Genomic DNA, 24,745 nt, shown 5'->3' with positions numbered 1-24,745 from the left:
TAAGAAACAGAAGTTTGATAACATATATACCTCCTGTGCACATGGGAGATAACCTGGAGAAATAAATAAATTTCTAGACTAAATTTCAAAGAGTTGTCTTAGATTTCAGGCTTGAATATCATCGTTCTCTGAAACAAAGAAGTATGAGGTGAAAGGTCAGGTTAAGACCCATGAAAAGTGCTACTACAAAACAGGAAAAGGTTTGTTGTGCAGATTTAAGTCCATGCCTTTTCCATTTATTAAGAGTAGTAATTTAGAGCTAGCCTTCTTTTAGGTTGTCTTAGGTGTCTTTGGAGACACCTTTACAAGTAAAGCTGTCTTTTATAGGTGTAAATTTATCTTAGAAAAGGATAGGTAACTTTTCAAAGCTTCTCCTGTGTCTATAACTTCTCAAAATAACTAGTTCAAAATTATCCTTATGCTAAGGAGGTGTACTAGAGTGGCATACTTAGGTTTCCTACAGTCATATTTTGGGGTGGCATATTCTGAGCCCCATCACCTATATTTGCCATGTGGTGTACTTAGTACTTCCATAAAAAGATTTTTTCTTCACAATAATCTTGTAAGCTGCTTATTATTATCCCCCTTAATTTATTCTGAGATAACTGAAACCTTTAGAGTTTGAACTTCTGTAAGATAGAGGCTGACATTCAAGCTAGTCAGGTTTCAAAGACTAAGATTTTTTTTCCTATTATAAAAATAGAATAAATAAGTGAATGAAACCTCTAAAGCAAGTTTTCTGTTATCCAAGCTGTTACAGAGATGCAGGAAGATGATGGGTGCCAGAAGAGTTCTGACTCAGCAGCAGCCACTTGATTGGAGGAGGGGAAATTCACTCTCTTTGAAGCAGGATTTCATTTGGGGCTAATAGAACGAATTAGAGAATATTAGAATTCTTAAAGCAATCTCTTACGCATAACAGTGAAAGGTCAAATGTGGGCTTTCATGCAAAGACTATGAATTCAATTCTCACAGCTCTGTGCTGGTATTACCCATAAGGAGCGATGAAGAACAGCAATTGATTTCTTCCCTTTCTTTTTTATGATCAGAGCACATATTTACAACCAATGCAACAAGACTACTACCTTGCATTTTCCTAGTACCCATCTGTCAGCTTCAAGAGCATTACACATTTTTAAAATTACAATTAGTTATCTCACTCTTCCTGGGAGTTAACTGCTCCATATCATCCTGAACCCACAAATGAGTTAGCAGAGACAGCCTGGACTTATGTGGCATCTGGATAAATGCTAAGTAATTGGAACAGCCTTGAGTATGTTGAATCATGCCTCTGAAGTCAGACAGATCTGAGCTTTAATACAGTGAATGCATTTCTAAACATGTTTGTGCCTTATTTTCCATATCTTTAAATGAGATAATAATAGAATATACTTTAGAGGGTTATTATGAAGATTAAGTGAGTGAACAAGTGTCAAGTACGTGGCACATTTCTAGTTTACAGTGTAGTTCATGAGGAGTTAATGTGTCATAATAATTACAATAATAATAACAATTTGATAGCAAATTGTTATTCATACTTCTAAATGCATTACTCTAGTAAGAATACTTGGCACTTTAAAAACATACCTGTTTTATGCATTACCGTACACTTTTTGGTGTGAAAAAGTACATATTCTCTCCTTGCACCCAAAACATTAAGTATAAAAAGTAATTACTACAGAATTCATACTGAACAACAACAAAAAATTCCCCTTGGCATTACTGAATGTTTTAAAAATGACTCTCATTAAGATAATTGTCATATTCAATTTGTAATTTATTTTCAACCTTTAATGAATCATTGAGAGTGATTAACAAGAAGGTTTCTTTTATGTTATACATTTTTTTTTCTGTCAGATAAGCTTTCAAAACCTCTTCCTCTAGGCAAACTGTAAGAAGGGAAATTTAAATAACTGGCAAATGAATGAATGAATTATATATCAAATCTTGTATCCATAATTGTTTATTTTAAAACTTTATTGATACTGAGAATAGGTCATCATTTTTTACTCTTTCATACTTACACTCCATCCCTAAATATATTTAAAGATTGTATAATTATTTCAAAGAGTAAGTCATCTTATTTACCTTCAGGCCTTTTTTTTTCAGTAAAAGCATCCTGTCATTCAACAAAAAGCCAAGAAATAATGTGTGCTAATAATATGTATATAATGCTATGTGAAAGAGACATTAACTTCTAATTATTCTTAAGTAGTCTGATCTAGGTAACCCTCTATAGCAACTTGTGATTATCACTCTATCGCAACTTACAGTTTTTACCTCTAATGGGAAAGTAATTCTTTCCCATTAAACTGTAAATTAATGAGTATAAGACCCAGTAAGAAATTGACATTTAGAAGTTGCTAAATAAGAGATAATTGAATGTATGAATACTTAATAAACAGTTGAATGAATGGATGGTTACATGTGTGGATAGATGGTTGGATGGATGAGGTAGCATGAGACAGTGAAAAGCATGCCCCCCTTTACCATTACCTAGCCATTAGACTTTATACAAAACATGAAATTACTAAATATCAGTTGCCTCTTTAAAAAATAATAGAGATTTCTACCCTTATAATTCAGTCTATGTCTGTATGTTTTATGGTAGTATTTATACGCCACTGGTTTACTCTTTCTCTCTTAATAAGGAGGCCAGAATATGCCCCAGAGATTGTCATTAGCACCTTAGAGGTAAGAAAGATAAGGATATCTGCATAATTTCCTGGCAAGGATAATGAAGCAAGAAATGTGATGTGTAGTTTAGTCTAATGACCTTGTAAAATAGAAGTGTTCAGAAAAAGATGGTATAAAACTTAAATTTTGGTGAAGCTGTCTTAAAATTATAAAATTTTGAATTAAAAATCATCAATATGATACTTAAAGAACATTTTAGAAATATAGAATGTTTAGATGAAGGTAAACATTCACTCTTGACCATTGAACTATTGTCATAAAATCTTCTACACAATTGAAAGAATATAAAAACACATTTTTAGCCTCAAATATATCCTGAATTTTCAGTTGTTCCCCCACACCAGTTCATGAGGCTAAGGTATTTTTGAGCACTAAGGCAGTGTTGACCATTGTATAAGAACATGGTCAGTTTTCTAAGGCTGTTGTCATAAAGAAGTAAGAAGAACTATGATCAGGCCAGGCGCAGTGGCTCACGCCTGTAATCCCAGCACTTTGGGAGGTGTAGGCGGGCGGATATGAGGTCAGGAGATCGAGACCATCCTGGCTAACATGGTGAAACCCTGCCTCTACTAAAAATGCAAAAAAATAAGCTGGGTCTGGTGGTGGACCCCTATAGTCCCAGCTACTTGGGAGGCTGAGGCAGGAGAATAGCATGAACCCAGGAGGCAGAGCTTGCAGTGAGCTGAGATCATGCCACTGCACTTCAGCCTGGGCGACAGAGCAAAAAAAGAAGAACTATGATTAAACCAAATTAATCCCTAGTGTCAATCCAGTCCTTGTGATTATACTAAGAAAGGACACGAAAAAGAAAGGAAAGAAAGAAAGGAAAGAAAGAGGAAAGGAGGAAGGGAGGAAGGAAGGAAGGAAGGAAGGAAGGAAGGAAGGAAGGAAGGAAGGAAGGAAGGAAGGAAGGAAGGAAGGCAGGCAGGCAGGCAGGCAGGCAGGCAGGAAGGCAGGAAGGCCGGCCGGCCGGGTGCAGTGGCTCACACCTGTAATCCCAGCGCTTTGGGAGGCTGCAGCAGGTGGATCACCTGAGGTGGGGAGTTCGAGACCAGCCTGGCTAGCATGGTGAGACCCCATGTCTACTAAAAATACAAAGAAAGTAGCTAGGCGCGGTGGCACACGCCTGTAATCCCAGCTGCTGGAGGGGCTGAGACAGGAGAATCTCTTGAACTCCAGGAGGAGGAGGTTGAGGTGAACCGAGATCACGCCATTGCACTCCAGCCTGTGTGACAGAGTGAAACTCCACCTCAAAAAAAAGAAAAATAACTTAGTGAGAAAGAGTGCAGAAATAATGGTTTCCTTTGATTCTAAGTCTACTAAATCAAGGGATTTAGCACCACTTCAATGCTGTACTCCTTTCTCACTTCTCAATAGTGACTGTCTCAGCTGGCAATTATCCTAGTTCTTTCAGCAACTGGATTTTGACCTTGAAATCAGAGTCTCCATTCTCATTACTGGCTACAGCCTGTCCACTAGTTTTTTATATTAGCCATTATTCTAGAATGTAACCGAATTCTTACTTTAACTCTCTTAGATAGGCAATCCATATACTTGGTCTAGTTGTGCTGTTAGTTAATGGTATCATGCCCTTCTTTCTTTTTGCCATGTGTTTTGCCCTCTTATATTTGGGCTTAAATCATGATGTTACCCACATGTCTAAATTAATTGTCCCATTACTTCACCCTACTCTGAAAATATGCCTACATTATTTCTGCTTACTTTCTTTTCTGGTCAGCTATTTGCCTATGATGTACACTTATGACCTGATTTCTTTCTATCAAGGATAGTTGTTTTGGAGAAACAAGGATAAAATCCATTCTTTAGTTTGTTCGTTCAGTGTATATACATATTTACTTGGTATTCTCAAAGTGCCAGTCACTCTTTTATTTGGTATTGGGATAATAGAGCAAAAGTTGTAGAATGATATGAGGCATAAATATATAAACCATTATTATCCATTAACTTACATAATGCATATTAAGTAGCACATATTCCGAGCTACACAACATGTTGTTTAGCATTGTGTAACAAAAATGAATAAAATAGCTTCTTCCCTCAAAAAATTGGTGGAAAAAATAGACATGAAAACAGATAATTTAATGCTGTGTGACATATCTGGTAATAGAATTAAAGAGGAAAATATAGAAGCAGGGTTTGACAAAATATGATACAGGCAAGGTAAGAAGTTTTTCTGGTATATTAAGAAGGTTGGCATTAAAGGAATATAGCAAATCACAGCTGTTTACTAACAAAGGAGCCAGGCATAGGTTGTTTGAATTCAAATTCCTTCTCCACTTGTTAACTTGGAGACCATGAGTGTGTAATCTCTCTAAGCACTGGTTGATGCATCTATAATGCAGATGAAAATAGAACCTAACTCATAGAATTGTTGTGAGGAATGATGAGATAATTCATATAACTTGTGCATAGTTTATACTCAGTAAACAATGGCCACTATTATTCTATAATCAAAGAGAGAGTTAAAGAGGATTTTAAGCAGGAGAATTATGTATCCAAAACTGTTTTAAATGGAGCATACTAAAAATTTTAAGGAGAATATTTTGAAGAACATGGACATAAAGTGTAGCAGGAACTGATGCTTGCGGAGGAGGCTTAGGCAGTGTTGAACATTGTGGATACATCAAGCTCTATCTATAGTGTGAATGGGGACACCCATGGAAGAGCTTATGAAATGGATACATCATTTGGCTGAAGATGGAATTGCACAGAACACTAAAATTTAAGGGATAGTATCAGAAAAACAGAGGCCAATGAAGGATATAAAGAAGAATGGCCAGTGATGTACCTGGTAATAGGCACAATCACAACCTAGAAATGGGTGGCAAGAAGGATGAGTAAAAACCAGGCTTCAGGCCAGGGGTACTTTAGAACTCATGATATGTCAGTTGATAAGTTAGGGATGATGCGAAACTAAAAGTTACTTTCACAGGGTCATGAATTCCCAGAAAATAATGTGCTCCATCATATTTCTTTAAGTTAAATGCCACCTTGATTAGTATGAGATCTGGTTATGCTATTAGAGAGAAGTCTAACCAACAATTTTGTATTTTTTCTTAAAGGATTTTGCAGAAAAGGAGAAGTCCACAGCAAAGGCCCTGGAAGATGTAAAGGCAAACTTTTACTGTGAATTATGTGACAAGCAGTATCACAAACACCAGGAGTTTGACAATCATATTAATTCTTATGATCATGCTCATAAGCAGGTAAGCCAAAGTGGGAAGAGTCCTTCATATTCCTGTATTTGTACCTTCAGAACAGAACCGTGTGAATTTGACCTTATTTACTGTCATATAAGACTATGAGGTGAGAACATTTTATGTCCTTTTTTTCCCCTGGAAAGGTTGTGTTTTGTGTTTAAATGTTATCCAAAGTCATTTTTTCCTAGAAGTACTATACTACTAGAGGTAAACTTAGAGATAATCTAAGAGTAGACTGACATATTTATTTTAGAATTATATTCAGTTAACCCTTAAACAACACAATGGTTAGGAATGTCAGTCAAAAATCCACATGTAACTTTTGCAGTTAAAAATTCACCTGTAACTTTTGATTCCCTCAGAACTTTACTAACAGCCTACTGTTGACCAGGAAGAAGTTTTACTGTACCATAAACAATCCATTAATTCATGTTTTATATATGTTATATATATTATATATTGTATTCTTACAATAAAGTAAGCCAGAGAAGAGAAAATGTTATTAAGAAAATAAGGTAAGGAAGGGAAAATATAGTTACTATTCATTAACTGGAAGTGGATCATCATAAAGGTCTTCATCTTCATTGTCTTCATTATGAGTAGGTTGGGAGGAAGAGAAGGAGAAGGAGTTGGTCTTGCTGTCTCAGGGGTGGCAGAGGTCGAAGAAAATCCACATGTAAGTGGACCCATTCAATTCAAACCTATGTGTTGTTCAAGGGTCAACTGTATGTAGGGAAACCAGGACCCAGGAAAAGTAATAATGTCTTATTCAAAGTTACTCAACTAGTTAGTGATAGGTTTAGAATCCTAGACTAGTGCTAGGCCAGAATCTATTACAGAATTGATTATAGTCTACATCTTTCAAGGACTCTAAGTTATAGGAAATATTAGGTCTTTGGGAAAGCAATTCTCAATAAAAGATTACATTTTCCTAAGCATACTCTCTTAAGAAAGTCAAAGTTGTTATTTAATAAATGGAACACTGAAAACAAGCAAACAAAAAATCCAAAAGGGAAAAGCCTAGGGGTAATCACAGGTGAAAACATTTCAGTTTATTTACTTGAAAGATCATATGGGCATCTATATTATTAGTGTTGATATACTACATGTGGCTTCTTATATTACCTACTCTCCAAATGTGAAAAAAGAGGCTCTCATCTGGTTAGATGTTATCCTTGCTGATTGAGGTATGGCGATACTGGCAATTTAGGAATGTTAAATACCACCAACTGAGAAAAAAAATTTCATGTGGCCAAAGATTATTGCTAACAGCTGTAATAAGGTACACATTCCTGATGCCAAATGTACCTGGCATGTTGGAATGTGTGGGTAAGTCTTGTATACTCTATCTTAAATATTTATTCAGATTAAACAAAAATAAATATTTTGTCAGACATCACTAGCATTTTATTGGGTGTATACTAAATATATATGTATGTGCATATATACACATATATATGTATGTATATATGTGTATGTGTATGTGTATATATACACATATATGTGTGTGTATATATATCCTTGGGAAATGCAAGCCTGGCAAAGACACAGCCTTTATCCTTAAAAATAAGATATATGTATATAATTGGCTTCATTTCTCTGACAAGGGCTAGATAATGAGATAAACTGTTTTAGGATTGTAATTCCCAAATCCTAGTGTGTGTAACAATGACTTCAGAATATGTTAATTGTTCAGATTCCCAGAATCTTCCTCAGATATTCTAGTTCAATAATTCTGAGATAGGGTCTAGCAATCTATATTTTAAAATGAATTAAAAATGAAAAACTTAAAACATATATAAATGTGAACTAATGGCTATCACCCAACTTCAATGATAATCAGTCTTGCTTGATTTATACCACTCACCACACCTCCGCCACTGTTACATTATTTTGAAGCAAGTGCCAGATGGTATATCATTTTATCTAAAAGTATTTCAAGATATATGGTGATGCTTTAAAATGGATGTTTTGATTATTATCTAACCTAAAAATCAACAGTAAATTTTTAAATACCAGTTAGTGCTCTTGTTACCTTAATGGTCTCATAAATGATTTGTAAATTTGAATTCATTGAAATTAGTATCCCTAAATATCCACACTTTTGGTTGACATGTCTTAAAGTCTCTTTTGATATATTTTAATCTGTAGGTTTTTCTGTCCCTTTAAAAATTGTACATTTTACAGTTCCTTTCCCACATTTGGGATAATGCAAAATTCTATACACTGTTATCTTTCAACATTTTCCTTGGTTTCCTTTTGACTGGTTTTTATGGATAGGGATTTGGCCAAATTCAGACATATTTTTTTGTGGCAAGAATATATTAGAGGGTATTTTGTGTCCTTCCATAAGGAGGCATATAATGTCTAGTTGGCTCTCTTTTTTTTTTTTTTTGAGACAGAGTCTCGCTCTGTCGCCCAGGCTGGAGTGCAGTGGCTGGATCTCAGCTCACTGCAAGCTCTGGCTCCCAGGTTTACACCATTCTCCTGCCTCAGCCTCCCAGGTAGCTGGGACTATAGGCGTCCGCCACCTCGCCCAGCTAGTTTTTTTGTATTTTTTAGTAGACACGGGGTTTCACTGTGTCAGCCAGGATGGTCTTGATCTCCTGACCTCGTAATCCACCCGTCTTGGCCTCCCAAAGTGCTGAGATTACAGGCTTGAGCCACCGCGCCCGGCCTGTCTCTCTTTTTATAACCTTAAGTTTGATGAGTGAGTTGAGGTACTATCAGATTATTGATCCATTTGTCATTAAGTTTCCACTGGCTTTTTTCTCATTAATGATTTTGTAATGGTCATTTGCTCAAATATCTTTATTTGTATTTGTAAAATGATGATTCAAATTATTTTACCCCTTCTAACTGTATTAGATAGATTATGTCTGTAAAGAGAAACTTCTTATAAGCACCACTCCCTGTGGGATTTTATGCAGGTGGTCTTCAGGCTGAATATTAAGAAAAAATTATTCGGGGATTCGGAGAAATAAAAGACCAGGAAAGGTCTCATGCAATAGTGGGATTTGATTTGTATCTTACACATGTATAAGTAGATGTTAAAATAGAGGATCAAGATGAGATGGCATTCTTGTCGGTGGAAATATGAGAAGCTAAGGTAAGAAAATTGAAGAGCATGAGGCATCTTTTGAGAACTGTAGGAAGTATTGAACTACGTGGGGTGAATCTCCCATACCAGGTCTGCAAGCCACAGCATCTCTTCTACTCTGGAATCCTGCCTAATCAATTTCCGTTTTTTATCACTTTCTTCAGTCTTATTTCTATTAGCTATCTAACATGTTGATAAACAACCTTCCTCAATCATTCTATTCTATTCTATTCTATTCTATTCTATTCTATTCTATTCTATTCTATTCTACATGCACATTTCCGTCTTCCATCTATTTGCTTGTTTCATTTGTTTGTTTATTGACTTTCTGTCATTCTAACTTTCCTGGTTATTCTCCTTCATCAAACAATGATTCGGTTTGAACTGTGTGCTACTGTGTTCATTGTGAAAAATCGACACATTTGGTCTCCACCTTCAGGGAGCTGGTAATCTAACTGAAGAGAAGACAAGTCAATAGATCTTGTGATACATTACTTTAAGTGTTGTAAAAAATTTATACATAGGACACTTAAAAGAGAGCACCAAAAAACTGATTCCGGAAAGAAGAGAAGATAAATGAGCTGGATTTCTTAAAGACTGAATAGAAGCTAACTGTGTACTCAAGAATAATAGGTCCTATATGGTAGAAAACCTATTATCAAGGCATGGGGGCAGTTAAAAAGTGTAATCTGTGAAGGAGCAAATGATTCACTATGGCTGCTTAAGGCCATCATCACTCTCTTGGGGATCACTTTAGAAATCTTTGAAACTGCATCCTATTTACCTCATTCTCTTTTTGCAGTGCATCTTGTCCTCATTCTTCATTTTGCATTCTCATTTCCGCCATCATAATTAATCTCACTTCTAAATCATTGCTGAGGTCTTCAAACTGGACCCCCCACCTCCAGTATTTTTCCTGCTCCACACCAACCCATCCACTTATGGCCAGATAAATCTTTTCATACAACCCCATTTATATGATCACTCTTTTCCTAGGAAATATTTAGTGCTTGATGACTGATTTTTGAAAGGGTCTGAACTACTTATTATGCTATTCGAATCCACAATCTGGCTCTTGCCTCCATTTCCAGATTTATCTTCTGCAAATCCAGAATTTCCCTACAGTTTCTTTAAACATGTCTTATGCTTTCCCACATGCTCATCTGGGATCATTATCTTCCCTCTTCCTGAAGTGCCCTCTTGTCTTGTGTCTCTTTTACAGCACATACTTCTGCATATTTAATGCAGAGATTGACAACTTATATGGGATATTAAAATAGCTGAGATTTCATGGTAAACTAATTTAACACAGCATTTTAAAAATACCTTTTGCTTGAAATCTATTAATATTATGGAGAATTTTTGTACATGCTTCCCACTTTAAAAAACACTGGAATAATTAAATTTGCTATAAACTTTGTTAGACTGCTTTCTTGGATAATGTTGAAATACTTCCATTTAAAAATTTATTTTAGCCCAAAATATTTTGAAAATTACCTAAATTTTGGATGAAGCTGAGTTTAATATCTTTCTTTTAAATAAAACTGAATTTTATATAAAGGAAAAGGAATTATGCACTGAAGTAAATCATGCAAAAGTATATATTTTTTTTCAAATTTCAAAGCTAAATTTGTCCATTTGGTTCTTCTTTAAGAGCTCTTCTTGATTGTGATGATGATTATAATGGTGGTGGTGGAAATTTGGCTATTTTTTGGCCTGAGTAATGTGAACAGTTGCCATAATTTTATTTTCCATGTAGGTACAGATGAACTAACTGGCTGCTTCTGTTGAACTTCCAAAAATATGCTTTTTTTGGTACACTTAGAAGTAAATCCAAACTCTCATGAAATCCATTCTATTACTCATCAATAGAACATCTTAGATCTGATAATGAAATAATTTTTGAATACTCTTCTCTGCTTTTCCTTCATTCATGTATAATTACTCAGGATCCCACCACTTAATAAGTACCTTCTGAAGCATTTGTTGTTGTCTTCTATCAGCATCATGTGTTTATTTTATCACAAAGATTATATTTTTCATGGTTATATTGTAATTCTAGATGAGTAAGTCAACCCACAACTTCAAGAAATAAAGTAAAAGAGTATGTGATACATATATTTAAATAAATTCCATTGGAGCTTTATTTTTTTTATTTTTTTATTTTTTAATTTATTTATTATTATTATACTTTAAGTTGTAGGGTACATGTGCATAACATGCAGGTTTGTTACATATGTATACTTGTGCCATGTTGGTCTACTACACCCATCAACTCGTCATTTACATCAGGTATAACTCCCAGTGCAATCCCTCCCCCCTCCCCCCTCCCCATGATAGGCCCCAGTGTGTGATGTTCCCCTTCCTGAGTCCAAGTGATCTCATTGTTCAGTTCCCACCTATGAGTGAGAACATGCGGTGTTTGGTTTTCTGTTCTTGTGATAGTTTGCTAAGAATGATGGTTTCCAGCTGCATCCATGTCCCTACAAAGGACGCAAACTCATCCTTTTTTATGGCTGCATAGTATTCCATGGTGTATATGTGCCACATTTTCTTAATCCAATCTGTCACTGATGGACATTTGGGTTGATTCCAAGTCTTTGCTATTGTGAATAGTGCTGCAGTAAACATACGTGTGCATGTGTCTTTATAGCAGCATAATTTATAATCCTTTGGGTATATCCCCAGTAATGGGATGGCTGGGTCATATGGTACATCTAGTTCTAGATCCTTGAGGAATCGCCATACTGTTTTCCATAATGGTTGAACTAGTTTACAATCCCACCAACAGTGTAAAAGTGTTCCTATTTCTCCACATCCTCTCCAGCACCTGTTGTTTCCTGACTTTTTAATGATCGCCATTCTAACTGGTGTGAGATGGTATCTCATTGTGGTTTTGATTTGCATTTCTCTGATGGCCAGTTGATGATGAGCATTTTTTCATATGTCTGTTGGCTGTATGAATGTCTTCTTTTGAGAAATGTCTGTTCATATCCTTTGCCCACTTTTTGATGGGGTTGTTTGTTTTTTTCTTGTAAATTTGTTTGAGTTCTTTGTAGGTTCTGGATATTAGCCCTTTGTCCGATGAGTAGATTGCAAAAATTTTCTCCCATCAAGCTACCAATGAGTTTCTTCACAGAATTGGAAAAAACTGCTTTAAAGTTCATATGGAACCAAAAAAGAGCCCGCATCTCCAAGACACTCCTAAGTCAAAAGAACAAAGCTGGAGGCATCACGCTACCTGACTTCAAACTATACTACAAGGCTACAGTAACCAAAACAGCATGGTACTGGTACCAAAACAGAGATATAGACCAATGGAACAGAACAGAGTCCTCAGAAATAATACCACACATCTACAGCCATCTGATCTTTGACAAACCTGAGAAAAACAAGAAATGGGGAAAGGATTCCCTATTTAATAAATGGTGCTGGGAAAATTGGCTAGCCATAAGTAGAAAGCTGAAACTGGATCCTTTCCTTACTCCTTATACGAAAATTAATTCAAGATGGATTAGAGACTTAAATGTTAGACCTAATACCATAAAAATCCTAGAGGAAAACCTAGGTAGTACCATTCAGGACATAGGCATGGGCAAAGACTTCATGTCTAAAACACCAAAAGCAACAGCAGCAAAAGCTAAAATTGACAAATGGGATCTAATTAAACTAAAGAGCTTCTGCACAGCAAAAGAAACTACCATCAGAGTGAACAGGCAACCATTGGAGCTTTAAAAATATTTTTGTATAATTTGAACAAAAAGTAAGATTGATTATTTATTTATTTATTTATTTATTTATTTATGCCTCATGACACTCCAGTATGGGCAATCCAGAGTGAGACCTGTTTCAAAAAAAAAAAATTAAGGTATTTTCTTAGGTATTATTTGTAGAGAAAGACAGCTCATCAAAAACAAACCTGATTTTTAAAATTTCTTCAATGAGGAAAAATAATGAATTTCTAGCTTTGACAAGTCATTCTATATATCACTTACATTTTTTGAAACAACTGAATATCTTAGCTATTGCCTTAAACTTAAAATTCGGTGTAAATGTTGAGTATTGTTCCTACTGCAATTCGAATGTGTATACAAATTATAATCACTTAGATAAAGACAGAACTGTAACTATTAATATAGGTAACATGTCAATAACAACTAATTCCTTTTGAGACTACCTACAAGTCATAATATCTTTCTCAAGATTGTTAGCTGCAAATGTATTACTGGAATGAATAATACACATCCTCACATGCAGCAGCAGTCTCTCCTGCCTCAGGGACTTTCTGACTCATCTCAATTTTGAAAAAACAAATGAGCCAGATCCCTGTACAATTAACCCATAAAAATATCTTTAATAATAAAAACAAATCCACTTTGAAACCCTCCACATGTGACACTTAATCCTTCTAATCTCCATTTGCTTCACAATAGGATTTACTTTTACTCAGAAGGAGTTGTGCACTTGTCAAGCCCTGGATTTGAACTCCAATGGATTCATTGTTTAAAATACTGTTTCGGATTCACTGCATCTCTACTTACTCTGGATAACATATCAAAACAGAGCTACCATTGTCATCTGGACTTTAAGAGGAAAAGATCCCAAAATTGATAAAAGAATTTAATCTAATTACCTTTTTTGTTTCTGCAATTTGATTTATATTTTCCCCAAATACTGCCCAAATGATATACAGTATGTGTAAGTTATTAGTACTCTAAAAGTGGTAACAAAATGTCAAAGTGTAGATGATTCGTGGGGTCAGCAAGATTGAAGAAATAAAGACTGGAGTGCCTGGAATGAATACTTTCAGTAGCATAAAATAATACTATCTCCTGCTCCGTTTTGCATTCTGTAAACCAAGATTTCTGGTAAAGTGTGTGTGTGTGTGTGCGCGCGTGTGTGTGCGCGCGCGTGTGTGTGTGTATTCTGGAATCACCCAGTAGTTTCAACCTTTATTAGCAGAGAAGTACGAGACAAAAGAACCAAAGGTGATCTTAGCTTCCTGCTCATATTTAACTCTCCCAAATTACTGTCTGTATCTTACCTAAGAGGCTTTTTGATCTCAAGTTTCTCCTAACTGTAAATAAATTAAAAATTCTGCTTTCTGGCTCCTTCTGACTTCCAAATATATCAAGTAATTTCCTTCTACCTTAGGGCACTGGCTATAGCTGACTTTTCTGTCTGGAAAATTCTTCTATCTGACCTTCAGTGTTCTCATTCTCTTCATTTGTGTCTCAGCTTAAATGTCACCTCTTCAGTAGGACACTTCTCTTTTACCTTAAGTATTCAGTTACCAGTTTTCCAGTTCTAATATCTTGTTGCTACTATCAGTGGGGGTGTACCTTGTAATGACTCTCCAGAGCCAGCTGTTCAATATTTGAGAACTTTGTGAGCTGGTTGTTCCCACTGGTAGATTGAAATCAGCCACAATGGGATATCTACAAACAGTACAAGTCAGGGTTTTCTGTGTTTTATTTGGTTTTTCTAAAGAGTTGATAATCCAGCAGAAAACTGCTTATCACTCTTTAAAAAGAAAAAAAATACTTTTTAATTTTGTCATCATACTCCACTCCCAGCTATTAACCTCATAAAGGGAAGAGCATTCTATTAGCCACTGTGTCTCTAGAACTTAGAGAAATTTCTGGCACATAGTAACATTCAATAGATTTTTTTAATGAATAAGTAGCTGAATAATTTAGTTTTTAGAGTAGACCATTTCATTCTGTCCTACGTCAATATATTGACCTATCATTGACTAATCATTACTTAAGTGAACAGAGTAAATACTGTGGTAAACATATGGGGTGGCTAATCTCAAGTTATTTGTGATTATTGAACAAAAGGTGTCATGAAAGCACATTTTTATAATTTAAGAAAATATTTGATCCCATATTAATGTTGACAAGGTGTGCCACCCTAATATGTTCAGACTTGACTTCGTGGAAAATTGCTAATCTTCAAGGACTTTTAAGCAAGCAAATGATATGACTAGATTTGTGATTTAGAAAAATAATCCTAAGAGCAGTTTATGTTGGTACACAAGAAGGAGAGCTTGGCTCTGTGATCAGATAGGCATTCAAGAGTTCAAGAAAGACAATAGGAGTCTTTATAACAATGACAATGAGGGAAGAGAAAGGGATAGATTCTAAATTTTTCAATGGATTACAAAATGTGAACACATGTTTTGCATAACTAGTAATCAACTAATACAAATTTGAGGAGATTTTAAAAGGCAAATTTGTCAAGCATGAAAAGAAGAATCATACCACCCGGTGTTGACAAGGTGTGAGAAAACATTGCTTATGAGAGTGTAAATTGTCTTAATCCTTCAGCGTTCCACTTTTGATTATTATGAAAAGGCTTAAATGTCAATTTTTCCTATTAACAGTTCCATTTGGCTAGTATCCTAGGAAAATAATCAGATGAATTTCAAATATTTATGTACAAGGGTATTTAAACTAGAAAAATACTAGAAACAATCTAAATATACAATGAAAAGAGAGTGGCTAAATTATGGTGGACTTAAACTGGAGTAATGTGCTAGAATTAAACTTCTGTTTTGGGTCTATTTTTATGTAAAATTTAATTAAAAGTTATTGGATAATTATTTATATTAAAAATCAAGAAATATAGAAGTGTAGAAAAATATTTAAAATTATTTAGTAATAATTTGGTTCACATCTTTTCAGATAAGTCTCTAAATGTTTACCATCCAATCAAACTTTGATGTAACAATATAAAATGTGGTTATGCTATACATAGTATTCTGTCTTCATATATTTTCACTTAATGTTTTATCTCACAAATCCATAGAGATCTATATTTTATTGTGTGTTAAATAAATACTCAGAATTTACATTATTGTGACTTGTAAATATTTTTCCAACTGAGCTTCATAACATACTATGATGACTTTATGAGTCTATCTTCTTTCTTGTGCAAGTATTTTTTCCTGGAGTTAGAAATTGCTTTACTAACTGGAAAGCCATCCAAAGGCAAGTCATTCTAGAATGTTAATGTGTTAGGGGTATTTCATCAATATTGCATCACTGCCTCTTACTCATTCTTTCCTGAATTATATGCCATATATAAGAACAAAGTTTCACTAAAATCATCACATAAGTTAGATAATCAATCAGTCCTTTCTCCCTCTTCCCTTACACATATATAGTAAAGGTCTCCATCTTTCTGCTCCAATCCTGACAATTTGTCCATCAGGTCAGTTGCATAGCCATTATTCTAGGACTTATTTTCACCATCATTTTGTAAATGCTTTTGCTTCTATCCTGGAATATACTTCTTGTTTCTATGATCCCATGGCTTTCTATGTTTTCTTTATTTCCTTATTTTGGTGTAACCTATCCTCTAGGGCTTCTTAACAAAGGATACGTAGGATATAAAATTTGGGTATCCGTTTCTTTCAGTAAAAGTAAATGTGTTTATTCTACACTCACAGTTGATTTATTTTCAAACTGAGTTGCAGTTTTCAGTTTTATTGTTGAGAAGCTATATGCCATCTTGTATCCTAATTGTTTCTTTCAGGAAACTTTTAAACTTTTCATCATTTCTTCCCACAACAAAAATTGGTCTAGTGCTTTCTGTATGCCCAGCACCATTCCAAATGCTGGAGATTCAGTATGGAGTGAACCAGACAATATCTCCATCCTCATGGAGCTAACATCATAGAGATTATGTGAAAAAGAAAGTGAACATATAAAATAAGAAAAATATATATCATATGTTCTATGTGCTATGGAGAAAAATAAAGGAGTGAAGTGTACACAGAATACTGTGGGGTAAATAGCATTTTAATTAGGGGTTTTAGTAAAGACCTTATAAATAGCAATTATGAACAAGGGCCTAAAGGACATGAGGGAGCAACCCATAGACCCATGTCTCTGAGAAAGAGTGTTCCACACAGAGGGGATGCCAAATGTCAAGTTTGGGAAGTAGGGCCATTTAGTGTTCCAAATACCCCTAACACATTAACATTCTAGAATGACTTGCCTTTGGGTGGCTTTCCAGTTACTGTGCAGGGCATTCCATGAGATCTCTCAGCAGGGAAAAAATGTCATTTGTTTTAGAAAAGTGGTATTTTAATATTATTTCTTTGATAATATCTTCCTCTACAATCTATATCTGTTTCCTTTCAAAATCTGAATACACAATTAAAAGACAAAGAGTGTCATAGTTCACAAAAAAGACTCAACTCTGAGATGTCTACAAGAAACTTACTTCAAATATAAAGACAGATTAAAAGAAAAGTAATAGAGAAACATACAACGTGAATACTAGCTGGAAGAGCAACATTAATTTCAGGCAAAGCTGAGTTGAGAAGAAGCAAAATTTTTAGAGATAAAGAGGAACATTACATAATGATACAGGAATTATATCTCTAAGAAGACATAACAATCTTTCATGTGTTTGTATTCACCTAACAACAGAGCATCAAAATAATGTGATGCAAAACCTGATAGAAATGCAAAGAGAAACAGATGAATCCACTGTTTTACTTGGAGATACCAATACCTCTTTGTCAGTAACTGACAAATCTAGCAGGCATAAAATCAGTAAGAACATAGTTGAACTGAACAGTCCCATCAATCAATTGGATCTAACTGATACTATAGAATACTTCATCGAACAGCATAAGAGTACACATTCTTCTCCAACTCACATAAAACATTCACCAAGAAGGCTAAATTATGATTTAAAAATACACTTTAAAATTTTTAAATAAAAAGTCATACAAAATATGCTCTCAAATCACAATGTAATTAGACACCTGTAATAAATAGTTGGAAACTCTCAAAATCCTTGGATATTAAAAACACATGAATTAAATAAGTATCAAAAAAGTAAAAATATTTCAAGTCAAATGAAAATGAAAATATATCTTAGTAAAATTTGTGGAGTGTGGCAAAGAGTGTTTAGAAAAAAATTATAGTGTTGAATGTCATATTGAAAAAAGAAGAAATATCAAAAATTGATAATCTAAGCTCTTACCAAAAAAACTGCAAAAAGAATAGCAATTAAATTCAAAGTAAACAGAAGAGATTAAAAATTAGAGCAGAAATCAATAACACTAAAAATAAGAACCAATTGAGAAAATCAATGAAACTAAAAGCTGGCTCTCTTAAAAAGATACAGTTGATATATGTTTAATCAGGTTAACTAAGGAGAGAGATAGACATGGGGGATGGAGAGAGAGAGAGAGAGAGAGAGAGAGAGAGAGAGAGAGAGAGTTAGGATAATAAATAGTATAAGTGACTCTATGCCCCCAAATGTGATAACTTTGATGAAATGTCAATTTCTTAAAAGACACAATCTATCAAAACTCATATAAGAGGAAATAATCTGAATATTAAAGGAGAAAACCAAAGTTGGTGAGCTAACACGATCCAGTTTCAAAATGTACTATAAAACTACAGTAAATAAGAGAGTATAGTATTGTCAAGAGAATAGATAAATAGATCAACAGAGGAGAGTAGAAATCCCAGAAATAGACGTGCACTAATTTAGTCAACTCCTACTCTTTGACAAAGAAGTAAAGGTAATTCAATGGAGAAGATATTCTGTTGAACAAATGGTGCTGAAACACCTGGACATCCACATTCATCTGATTTTCTAGAAGCTACAGGCCTTTTCCTAATTGTACATTATTCAATCATTATAGTTTGTATGTAGTGGTATCTCACTGTGATTTATTTATTTTGATTCCTCCAAAAACTAATAATATGGAACATATTTTCATTTGCTTATTTGATATTTACACATCTTCTTTGGTGAAGTTTCTATTCACAAATTGTGCTAATTTTTCTAACATGGTTGCTTGCCTTATTGTTTAAGAATTTTTAAAGTTCTTCATATATTTTGAATGCAAATCCTTTATGAGATACAAGATGTATAAATATTTTCTCCCAAGATTGCAAAATGTTTTTATATTTCTCTGAATATTGTATAATTTTAGTTTTCTAATGTAGGTCTATGATCTAATTTTGAGTATTAATTTTTGTGCATGGCGTGAGGCAAGGGTCCAAGTTCAATTTTTTTCATATAGATACCCAGTTGTTCCAACATAATTTGAGGGAAATGCTATTTGTTTCTCATGGATTTACTTTGGAAGCACTGTTTGAAGACTACTATTCATAAATGTGTAAGTTTATTTCTAGATTCTCTATTTCATTACTTTGACTTATATGTTTATTATTATGCCAGTACCACTCTATCTTATTTGCTGTAACTTTATAGCAAGTTTTGAAATTAGGTAGTATGGGTTCTCCAAATTTGCTCTTGTTTTTAACAATTGTCTTAGCGATTCTAAGTCATTTGAATTTTGATATAACTTTTGGATTCTGTTTGCAATTTCTAAAGCAAACCTATTGGATTTTGATAGAAATTGCACTAAATTTAGATTAATTTGATGTAATATTAATCCTTAATCATATTGAGTCTCCCAATTTATACATATATGTCTATTTACTTAAATTGCCTTTAATTTATTGCAGAGATATTGTGTAGCTTTAATTTTACACATTTTTTCTTGTTAAATATATTGCTACATATTTTAGTGATTTTTTATGCTGTTTGAAAGGGAATTTTAACTTGACTTTCTGATTGTTGCCACTACATGAATATCCAATAGGTTTTTTATATTAATATTACTATTTTATAGTAATCCTGTAATTTTGTTCAACTTGGTTGTAAATTCTAGCATCTTTTTTGTTAGACTTTTAGGATTTTATGTATATAAGAACATGTCATCTGCAAATAAAGCCAGTCTTCTTTCTTTTTGAGCTATATGCCTGCACTTATGTTGTTGTTTCTTGCACAGAATTCCAACGTGTTGTTGAATAAAAGTTGCAGAAATGGCCATTTTTGTGTTCTGAAACTTAGGTAGAGATAATTCTTTTAGCATTGAGTACCATGTTAGTTATAGGTTTTTTAATAGCTATCTGTTATGAGAATGAAAGCATTTTTTTACTCCTAGTTTATTGAGAGGGTGTTTTATTTATTTTGAAATTATAAATGGGATTCTGTTTTGCCAGATGCTTTTTTTTTTTTTTTTTTTTTTGCATCTACTGAGATGAATATATGGTGCTTGCTCTTCATCGTGTTAATGTGGTATAAGATATTAATTGATTTTTTGGATATTAATTCACCTTTGCATTTCTGGAGTAAATCTCACTCATGGTGTATAATATCTTTTTATAATTTATAGGATTTAAAATTGATGATTTGTTAAGGATATTTGTGTTTATGTTCATGAGAGAAATATAGTTCACTTTCTTGAGATGTGTGTGTGGGGGGTCTGGTATCTGAATACTAGAATTAGAAATGAGCGGGAAATGTTTCTTGCTCTCCCAATTCCTAAATTTCTGTAGAGTTCTTATTCATTCTTTAAATGTTTAATAGAATTCACCAATGAAGCCACTTTTAGTTACTCATTTCTTTACTTAATGAAAATTTATTGAGACCTTTCTATTTCTTCTTGGCTTGTAGGTATTGTCCAGTTAAAGTATGTTGTCAAAGTTGTTGGCATAAAATTATATACAATATTTTCTAATAATACTTTTAATGTACCCTATCTAATATCCCCTACATTATTTGCTTTTGGTGACATGTGTCTTCTCTATTTTTCTCAGTAAGTTTAGCTAAAGGTTTATGGACATTAGTAATCTTTACAAACAAAACCTTTGTTTTCATTTATTTTCTACTTTTTAAAAATCTACTTGAAGTTGATTTCTGATTTCTCTTCTGACATGTATAATATACTTTATCTTTATTTTGTGTATAATTTGTTCTTTTTAAAGGTTTATTTGCTTTTAAACAATCCTGAACCCTTAGAGTAACTGTTAATATAATAATGGGTTTCTTAAAGTAATTCTGTGGGAACCAATAAAATTGTGCCAGAGCACATAGACATGTGGTTGTCTGACTTACTCAGAAAGTAACTCTGAACAGAAAAATAAATATATAGTATATTTTTTATAACATCCTCTTTTGATATTTTACAATCATGAATTTGATATTTTCTTGAGAAGTATTGATTATAGCCATTTTGTTTGCATTTTAAAGGTGTACTTACATGGTTTGGTCATATTACGAAATAAATGGAGGCCAAATAAGCCTACCTCAATGTGGGGGTGGGCTTCAGTTTGAGGGGTAGGCTGGAGGAACACTGAAAAACACAGCCAAGTTTTTTTTCTTTGAGATGGGGTTTCACTCTTGTTGCCCAGGCTGGAGTGCAATGGTGCGATCTTGGCTCACTGAAACCTCTGCCTCCTGGGTTCAAGTGATTCTCCTGCCTCAGCCTCCTGAGTAGCTGGGATTATGCCACCATGCCAGCTAATTTTGTATTTTTAATAGAGACGGGGTTTCCCCATGTTGGTCGGGCTGACTTCCGGTGACCCAGCTGCCTCTGCCTCCCAAAGTGCTGGGATTACAGGTGTGGCCACCACTCCCAGCCAGTTTTTTAAGAAGTAGTTTTGTATCTACTCCAGTGCATACAGTAAAAGCCTCAGCATTTTCCTCAATGGAGTGTGAATCTATTAATTTTAGACATAATGTCATACCTGTTTGCAAAAGGGAGCTAATTCTTCAACTTAGCCAAAAAGCCATGTAAGTAATCATTAGGAGTTTTAACTCAATTTTTTGACTTATAGTCCAAGATAAGCCTAGCTAATATAATGAGCTTGTTTTTAAATAGAAATATTAAATATATGGCATTTAATTGTTGAAGTGTATATATGTTAAATGATCTGTTTCTTTTGAATTATACTTCTGTGATATTCCCTTTTTTTATTGTGGTCAACTCCCTTTTCTTTCATAATAGTTAGCCAAATGGGAGGAAGTGTATTAAATTGACTACTACTCCATACCCAGAGTCTTTACCCACTCTTAATATCAAACTAGATTCTAACTCTAGATGTAATCTACTTTACCTCTTTGAATAGTAAATGATACCTACTATATAAGATTTCCATGAAATTAAATACCACCTGTGATGGTTAATATTAAGTGTCAGTATGACGGGCTAGAGGGATGCTGAGATGGCTGGTGAAGCAGTGTTTTTGGGTGTGTCTGTGAGGGCGTTTCCAGAGGAAATGGTTGTGTCATGCAGGACCAATAGAAACAAGCAGATGAAAGCGAAGGGTTTCTGTCTCTTTCTCTTTCTGTTTCCTCCTCTCTCCCCACTCCCATTTCTCTCTCCCCATTCCATAAGGAAATATCTTTCTCCTCCTTTCCTTGGACATCAGACTCCAGGTTCTTTGGCTCTTGAACTCTGTGACTTGAATTCGCAGCCTCCTAGGGTCTCTCGGGTGTTCAGCCTCAGAATGGGCGATGCGCTGTTGTCTTTCCTGGTTCTAAAGCTTTCAGACTTGGACTGATCCATGCCACTGGCCTCTCTGGTTCTCTACCTTGCATATGGCCTCTCATGAAATTTCCCTGACTCTGTGAGCTCATTTCCCTAATAAACCCTCTCTCATATTGGTTCTGTCTCTCTGGAGAATTTGGACTACTACACTGTCATAAACTCTCTCAATGCAGTGCTTAATCCAATGAATACTTCTATAGTAAAAAATATATTTTTTAATTTTTATTTTTTAATCTGCATGTAATTGTATCCTTATCTTTTTATTCTCTATGACAGCATCCGTTTTCCAGTTTATCCAATATCATAAAATGACAAAACAAAAAGTAAAAATATAATCAAACCTTTCCTCACTCAACTAGAAATTTGTTTATTTTGTCCAGAGAAATATAAAATGATCTGAATCTTAAAGAACCTTATAAAACCTTTAGCTATTAACAGAGGCAGGAGTATATTGCACTTTCACATACTAGATTATTGTCAAGTCTTCTCCATAAAGTCAAAAGCTAAATGGAAGTAAACGAAGAGAGACTTTCCCACAAAGTAATGGTGGTACACATGGACTAAATCCACATCAAAAGTCTGAGTTACCCTCCACTTTAAATAATTCCATATGTTTCAAACATAATTAAGGAAACTGGAATACATTTGAGATTCAGTTTTGAACAACTAATATGTGTTAAATTTGAGCAGTATAAAAGCGGCCCTTTGCAAAAACATTCTGGATCCAGATATACATTTGAAAAAAGGAACTTAATTGGCTATAATAAAAACAGTGATGATCACTTATTCTTTAGGATAGTTTTTTAAAAAAACAGTTTGAGGATGAAATATATTTGCTTTCTGCAGGCAAAACCTGATGACCATATTAATTTGGGCCCAAACTGTTTTTTTCTGAGGAACGTAACAATTCACTAAACTGAAATAAAATACTCTTATTTAAATGCTTCCCACAATGCCCTTGTACTCAGAATATTTAGAAATAGGTAGTAAATAAATGTGTATCAAAAAATAAAGTCTATTAACATTAAAATAAGATAAAAAGAAAATTTTAAACTAATTTTATATCAAAACCACCCATCAAGACCATATTCTTTATGTATTTTTTGTGGGAGGAACCATATATCTATTTTCAAAGTTGATTCCCAAATTTTTGTAGCTTCTCAAATACACATCAAGTTATAATGCTAAGTAGGTGTAATAATATTTGTGAATGACCTCAGCAGGTAAATTTTTATTCTTACTTGGCCTCCATATTTGATTAAATTTAGTCAACATTTATTTAGCTCCTACCATTTGCAAAAATCTGCCTAAAGTGATTTGAGGAGAAAACCAAAGTAAGATATGCCTCTAGTCTTCAGGAAGCTTCCATATGCACAGTGACCAGATATCCAGATTTCATTTGGAAACCAGTAGACTCTTGAGCATGTGTAATGATTCCTAGAGTGGTGAGGTGAGATGAGGAGAGCATGTAAGACAAGTATACCTGTAAATCTAATATATTGAGTCAACTGTTATGAAAATTATAAAATTCCCCATGGCGATTTAAAAAAGAGAAAATAAGATCAACGTGCAAATCATTAATGGACAGCAAAGTTCCATTCATACATGTATAGAGAAAAGAATTAATTCTCAAGGTAATTAAAATTAGAACTTTCCAATTTATCTAATGCACATGTGACATTCACCTGGTCATTTAGTATAATTAGAAATTCACATTAGTCATATTAAATTCATGGTAAAATACAAAGATTTCAGAATCCCAAACTATAGTGAGATTTAAAATTATATTTATGTTTAAGAGAACAAAGTGTAGATTAGCATACATAATTTAAGTTTTAGTGAGATTTAAACTTATGTTTGAGAGAATAAATTGTAGATAAGCATACATAATTTAAGTTGTATGAAATCATTTTCTTAGATTTCAGAGATGGTGCTTTTATATAAGGAAATGAACATGGCTCATCTCACTGTATTCTTTTTGCTTTTCCATAAAAATATTCTGACCAGTAATTTTGGAATCTGGAATTCTTGTTTTTAGGGCTAGACGATTGTTTTCTAATTAACATAATTTTAAAATTTAAATTTATTTTTCAGATTTTACATGTGAAACATTAGGAAAGATTAATACATTCCTAATTACATGAAGGTAGTATGGAAAAGTGGGCAGAATAGCAACCCAAAGTCTAAAGTTATGACTCCACCACTAATAAACACTTAGAATTTGAGAATGTCACATTGTGTTTCTTAGTTTTAATATTCATGTGAAAATTATGATAATAACACCTATCTCACCCAGAAGAAACAAAATTGTGAAGAAACTTAGAAGTTCTAAAAATATAAGGTATAATG

At 33.9% G+C, this 24,745-nt stretch overlaps 1 protein-coding gene across 1 annotated transcript in view; it reads left to right on the top strand.

The window, feature by feature from the left end:
* Positions 1–24,745, top strand: part of ZNF804B (zinc finger protein 804B) — a 588,638-nt gene that overhangs the window by 461,430 nt on the left and 102,463 nt on the right. Inside the window, exon 2 of the mRNA XM_025379454.1 lies at positions 5,781–5,924. Coding sequence (XP_025235239.1) covers positions 5,781–5,924 — 144 coding nt within the window. The remainder of the gene's footprint in view (positions 1–5,780; positions 5,925–24,745) is intronic.

Source organism: Theropithecus gelada, chromosome 3 (assembly GCF_003255815.1).
Source record: "Theropithecus gelada isolate Dixy chromosome 3, Tgel_1.0, whole genome shotgun sequence".
NCBI lineage: Eukaryota > Metazoa > Chordata > Mammalia > Primates > Cercopithecidae > Theropithecus > Theropithecus gelada.
This window is presented reverse-complemented; position numbering and strand designations above follow the sequence as displayed.